This window comes from Anomaloglossus baeobatrachus, chromosome 2 (assembly GCF_048569485.1).
Source record: "Anomaloglossus baeobatrachus isolate aAnoBae1 chromosome 2, aAnoBae1.hap1, whole genome shotgun sequence".
In the NCBI taxonomy this organism is placed as follows: domain Eukaryota; kingdom Metazoa; phylum Chordata; class Amphibia; order Anura; family Aromobatidae; genus Anomaloglossus; species Anomaloglossus baeobatrachus.
The window spans coordinates 798,496,755-798,504,101 of NC_134354.1; the positions used below are offsets into that span (position 1 = coordinate 798,496,755).

General features: G+C 48.8%; 1 protein-coding gene across 1 annotated transcript in view; it reads left to right on the plus strand.

Moving 5' to 3' along the window:
• LOC142290785 (olfactory receptor 56A4-like) overlaps positions 1-1,172 on the plus strand; it is a 101,634-nt gene extending 100,462 nt beyond the window's left edge. Inside the window, exon 2 of the mRNA XM_075334786.1 lies at positions 1-1,172. This exon is cut by the window's left edge and continues 380 nt beyond it. Coding sequence (XP_075190901.1) covers positions 1-597 — 597 coding nt within the window. The 3' untranslated portion in view covers positions 598-1,172.
• Positions 1,173-7,347: the final 6,175 nt, after the last annotated feature.

The window sequence follows — 7,347 nt, forward strand, 5'->3', positions numbered from 1 at the left end:
ATCATGGCTTATGACCGCTATGTGGCCATTTGTAATCCTTTTCATTATTCTTCTATCATCACAAAACAATTTATGGCAAAAGCTTGTGTCTTCATTCTGGTCAGAAACACGGCTGTGGCCTTGCCCATGCCTCTGCTAGCGGTGAATCTGGATTACTGCTCCAACCGAGAAATTCATCATTGTTATTGTGAGAACATGTCTGTAGAAAAACTGGCCTGCAATGACAACACTTCCAGCAGCATCTATGGCCTGGTGATCTTCATTCTGGTGGGTGGCAGTGATGTTCTGCTCATCATCATATCGTACTTCATCATTCTACGCACAGTGGTGGTGGCTCGTTCCTTCACTGCTGCCTCCAAAGCTTTCCGTACCTGTGGCTCTCACTTCATCGTCATGTCCATGTTCTACATCACAATCGCCACAACTATAGTGTCTAATCGAGCAGTAAAGGAGATCCCCCGACCAGTACATGTGGTCCTTTCTCTTCTCCATCATCTTCTGCCTCCAGCTCTCAATCCAGTGGTGTATGGTGTCCTCACAAAGGAGATCCGACATGCCATACATCGATTTATAAGGACGATTAAAATTCAGCCATGAGGACAAATCTACCACTCTAATGGAAGAAGTACAAGAAACGCAAGAACTTTTTACTCTTGATTTAAACAAAAAGGAATAATGAGCCCATCATCTCACCCCAAACCATTGCAAAGCCTCGTGTTGTTGACCTTAACCTCCAATTTACAATTGTACTTGTGTATCCAGAAACTGTCCTGATTCCCATCCTCTGTAGTTTGCTACCCACTCATATTGCTGACAAAAATGAACCGCATTTCCCCTCATATTCAGCATCCATGAATCCTGCCCTTCCCGTAAAGCCTGTGTCAGTGCAATGTCTTTATGCATATTAGTAGAGAGAAGAGAGGGACCAGAGACAGAGACTCACCTGCATTTCCCAGACAATGACTCAAGCCCACTTCTCGTAAAGAGACACCCCCCCACATCCAGTACAGAAAGAATATCCCACCCCCACATCCTGTGCAGAAAGAATGTCCCACCCCCACATCCTGTGCAGAAAGAATATCCCACCCCCACATCCTGTGCAGAAAGAATGTCCCACCCCCACATCCTGTACAGAAAGAATATCCCACCCCCACATCCTGTACAGAAAGAATATCCCACCCCCACATCCTGTACAGAAAGAATATCCCACCCCCACATCCTGTACAGAAAGAATGACCCACCCCCACATCCTGTACAGAAAGAATGTCCCACCCCCACATCCTGTACAGAAAAAATGTCCCACCCCCACATCCTGTACAGAAAGAATGACACACCCCCACATCCTGTACAGAAAGAATGACCCACCCCCACGTCCTGTGCAGAAAGAATATCCCACCCCCACATCCTGTGCAGAAAGAATGTCCCACCCCCACATCCTGTACAGAAAGAATATCCCACCCCCACATCCTGTACAGAAAGAATATCCCACCCCCACATCCTGTACAGAAAGAATGACCCACCCCCACATCCTGTACAGAAAGAAAGTCCCACCCCCACATCCTGTACAGAAAAAATGTCCCACCCCCACATCCTGTACAGAAAGAATGACACACCCCCACATCTTGTACAGAAAGAATGTCCCACCCCCACATCTTAGAATGTCCCACCCCCACATCCTGTACAGAAAGAATGACCCACCCCCACGTCCTGTGCAGAAAGAATATCCCACCCCCACGTTCTGTACAGAAAGAATGTCCCACCCCCACATCCTGTACAGAAAGAATGACCCACCCCCACATCCTGTGCAGAAAGAATGTCCCACCCCCACATCCTGTACAGAAATAATAACACCCCCCCCCACATCCTACAAATATTTCAAAAGACTGACCTGCACATCCTACAAGTGTGTATAGGTGCCAGCTGAAAAAAACCTAGCAAATACAAAATGGATACAGCCGCACACTAAATGCCATCAATGTATAAGGGAACTCTGGTACTGCATTACTGCTATATGAAAAAATGAGATTTTTAGTTTATGAATTGGCCAATGCACACCCTTGTCTGGGCAGCTTTCTGACTGAGCACTCCGCCCTATAAACCAGGCTGTGTTCACAATCCTTATACCAGGAGTCCTAGCTGCCCGGACATGGAGGTTAGTCCAGATAGTGGCATTTCAAGTTAGATTTTTAGTCTAGCTGCCCAGACAAGGATGTTTTTAACCTAGATAGTGGCATTTTAGTTAGGGACCCGGAATATTGAGATTTACCTTGCCGTTTGGTTTCCGGGCTTACATGCATTGGCCAATTCATAAACTAAAAATCTCATTTTTTCATATAGCAGTAATGCAGTACCAGAGTTCCCTTAAACATTGATGGCATTTAGTGTGCGGCTGTATCCATTTTGTATTCCCCCCCACATCCTGTACAGAAAGAATGACCCCCCCCACATCCTGTACAGAAAAAATGACCCACCCCCACATCCTGTACAGAAAAAATGTCCCACCCCCACATCCTGTACAGAAAAAATGACCCACCCCCACATCCTGTACAGAAAGAATGACCCATGCCCAATTCCGAGACATAGAGAATGACCCACCCCCACATCCTGTACAGAAAGAATGACCCATGCCCAATTCCTAGACATAGAGAATGACCCACCCCCACATCCTATGCAGAAAGAATGTCCCACCCCCACATCTTCTGCAGAAAGAATATCCCACCCCCACATCCTGTGCAGAAAGAATGTCCCACCCCCACATCCTGTGCAGAAAGAATGTCCCACCCCCACATCTTGTGCAGAAAGAATATCCCACCCCCACATCCTGTACAGAAAGAATGACCCATGCCCAATTCCTAGACATAGAGAATGACCCACCCCCACATCCTGTGCAGAAAGAATGTCCCACCCCCACATCCTGTACAGAAAGAATGTCCCACCCCCACATCCTGTACAGAAAAAATGTCCCACCCCCACATCCTGTACAGAGAGAATGACCCACCCCCACATCTTGTGCAGAAAGAATATCCCACCCCCACATCCTGTGCAGAAAGAATGTCCCAACCCCACATCCTGTACAGAAAGAATGACCCACCCCCACATCCTGTACAGAAAGAATGACCCATGCCCAATTCTTAGACATAGAGAATGACCCACCCCCACATCCTGTACAGAAAGAGTGACCCATGCCCAATTCTTAGACATAGAGAATGACCCACCCCCACATCCTATGCAGAAAGAATGTCCCACCCCCACATCTTCTGCAGAAAGAATATCCCACCCCCACATCCTGTGCAGAAAGAATGACCCACCCCCACATCCTGTGCAGAAAGAATGTCCCACCCCCACATCCTGTACAGAAAGAATGTCTCACCCCCACATCCTGTACAGAAAAAATGTCCCACCCCCACATACTGTACAGAAAGAATGACCCACCCCCACATCTTGTGCAGAAAGAATGACCCATGCCCAATTCCTAGACATAGAGAATGACCCACCCCCACATCCTGTGCAGAAAGAATGTCCCACCCCCACATCCTGTACAGAAAGAATGTCCCACCCCCCCACATCCTGTACAGAAAGAATGACACCCCCCCAGATCCTGTACAGAAAGAATGACACCCCCCAGATCCTGTACAGAAAGAATGACCCACCCCCCACATCCTGTAGAGAAAGAATGACACCCCCCACATCCTGTACAGAAAGAATGACCCACCCCCACATAATGTACAGACAATGTCCCACCCCCACATCCTGTACAGAAAGAATGACCCACCTCCACATCCTGTACAGAAAGAATGACCCACCCCCAGACCCCCAGATGCCCAATTCCTAGACATAAAGGATGACCCATACCCCCTTCTTGTACAGAAAGAATGACCCACCCACACATCCTGTAGAGAAAGAATGACCCACCCCCACATCCTGTACAGAAAGAATGTCCCACTCCCACATCCTGTACAGAAAGAATAACACACCCCCCCCCCACATCCTGTACAGAAAGAATGACCCACCACCACATCCTGTACAGAAACAATGACCCACCCCCACATCCTGTACAGAAAGAATATCCCACCCCCACATCCTGTACAGAAAGAATGTCCCACCCCCACATCCTGTACAGAAAGAATGACCCACCTCCACATCCTGTACAGAAAGAATGACCCACCCCCAGATGCCCAATTCCTAGACATAAAGGATGACCCATACCCCCTTCTTGTACAGAAAGAATGACCCACCCCCACATCTTGTGCAGAAAGAATGACCCATGCCCAATTCCTAGACATAGAGAATGACCCACCCCCACATCCTGTGCAGAAAGAATGTCCCACCCCCACATCCTGTACAGAAAGAATGTCCCACCTCCCCACATCCTGTACAGAAAGAATGACACCCCCCCAGATCCTGTACAGAAAGAATGACACTCTCCCAGATCCTGTACAGAAAGAATGACCCACCCCCCACATCCTGTAGAGAAAGAATGACACCCCCCACATCCTGTACAGAAAGAATGACCCACCCCCACATAATGTACAGACAATGTCCCACCCCCACATCCTGTACAGAAAGAATGTCCCACCCCCACATCCTGTACAGAAAGAATGACCCACCTCCACATCCTGTACAGAAAGAATGACCCACCCCCAGATGCCCAATTCCTAGACATAAAGCATGACCCATACCCCCTTCTTGTACAGAAAGAATGTCCCACCCCTACATCCTGTACAGAAAGAATGTCCCACCCCCCCACATCCTGTACAGAAAGAATGACACCCCCCCAGATCCTGTACAGAAAGAATGACACCCCCCAAATCCTGTACAGAAAGAATGACCCACCCCCCACATCCTGTAGAGAAAGAATGACACCCCCCACATCCTGTACAGAAAGAATGACCCACCCCCACATAATGTACAGACAATGTCCCACCCCCACATCCTGTACAGAAAGAATGACCCACCTCCACATCCTGTACAGAAAGAATGACCCACCCCCAGATGCCCAATTCCTAGACATAAAGGATGACCCATACCCCCTTCTTGTACAGAAAGAATGACCCACCCCCACATCTTGTGCAGAAAGAATGACCCATGCCCAATTCCTAGACATAGAGAATGACCCACCCCCACATCCTGTGCAGAAAGAATGTCCCACCCCCACATCCTGTACAGAAAGAATGTCCCACCCCCCCACATCCTGTACAGAAAGAATGACACCCCCCCAGATCCTGAACAGAAAGAATGACACCCCCCAGATCCTGTACAGAAAGAATGACCCACCCCCCACATCCTGTAGAGAAAGAATGACACCCCCCACATCCTGTACAGAAAGAATGACCCACCCCCACATAATGTACAGACAATGTCCCACCCCCACATCCTGTACAGAAAGAATGACCCACCTCCACATCCTGTACAGAAAGAATGACCCACCCCCAGATGCCCAATTCCTAGACATAAAGGATGACCCATACCCCCTTCTTGTACAGAAAGAATGACCCACCCACACATCCTGTAGAGAAAGAATGACCCACCCCCACATCCTGTACAGAAAGAATGTCCCACTCCCACATCCTGTACAGAAAGAATAACACACCCCCCCACATCCTGTACAGAAAGAATGACCCACCACCACATCCTGTACAGAAACAATGACCCACCCCCACATCCTGTACAGAAAGAATATCCCACCCCCACATCCTGTACAGAAAGAATGTCCCACGCCCACATCCTGTACAGAAAGAATGACCCACCTCCACATCCTGTACAGAAAGAATGACCCACCCCCAGATGCCCAATTCCTAGACATAAAGGATGACCCATACCCCCTTCTTGTACAGAAAGAATGACCCACCCCCACATCTTGTGCAGAAAGAATGACCCATGCCCAATTCCTAGACATAGAGAATGACCCACCCCCACATCCTGTGCAGAAAGAATGTCCCACCCCCACATCCTGTACAGAAAGAATGTCCCACCCCCCCACATCCTGTACAGAAAGAATGACACCCCCCAGATCCTGTACAGAAAGAATGACACCCCCCCAGATCCTGTACAGAAAGAATGACCCACCCCCCACATCCTGTAGAGAAAGAATGACACCCCCCACATCCTGTACAGAAAGAATGACCCACCCCCACATAATGTACAGACAATGTCCCACCCCCACATCCTGTACAGAAAGAATGTCCCACCCCCACATCCTGTACAGAAAGAATGACCCACCTCCACATCCTGTACAGAAAGAATGACCCACCCCCAGATGCCCAATTCCTAGACATAAAGCATGACCCATACCCCCTTCTTGTACAGAAAGAATGACCCACCCACACATCCTGTAGAGAAAGAATGACCCACCCCCACATCCTGTACAGAAAGAATGTCCCACCCCCACATCCTGTACAGAAAGAATGTCCCACCCCCACATCCTGTACAGAAAGAATGTCCCACTACCACATCCTGTACAGAAAGAATGACCCACCCCCACATCCTGTACAGAAAGAATATCCCACCCCCACATCCTGTACAGAAAGAATGAATGTCACACCCCCACATCCTGTACAGAAAGAATGACCCACCCCCACATCCTGTAGAGAAAGAATGACCCACCACCACATCCTGTAGAGAAAGAATGACCCACCCCCCACATCCTGTACAGAAAGAATAACCCACCCCCACATCCTGTACAGAAAGAATGACCCACCCCCACATCGTGTACAGAAAGAATGACCCACCCCCACATCCTGTAGAGAAAGAATGACCCACCACCACATCCTGTACAGAAAGAATGTCTGACCCCCACATCCTGTACAGAAAGAATGACCCACCCCCACATCCTGTACAGAAAGAATGACCCACCCCCACATAATGTAGAGATAATGTCCCACCCCCAGATCCTGTAGAGAAAGAATGACCCACCACCACATCCTGTACAGAAAGAATGACACCCCCCCAGATCCTGTACAGAAAGAATGACCCACCCCCCACATCCTGTAGAGAAAGAATGACACCCCCCACATCCTGTACAGAAAGAATGACCCACCCCCACATAATGTACAATGTCCCACCACCACATCCTGTACAGAAAGAATGACCCACCCCCACATCCTGTACAGAATGACCCACCCCCCACATCCTGTACAGAAAGAATGACCCACCCCCACATCCTGTACAGAAAGAATGACCCATACCCACATCCTGTACAGAAAGAATGACCCATGCCCAATTCCTAGACATAAAGAATGACCCACCCCCACATCCTGTACAGAAAGAATGACCCATGCCCAATTCCTAGACATAAAGAATGACCCACCCCCACATCCTGCACAGAAAGAATGACCCACCCCCACATCC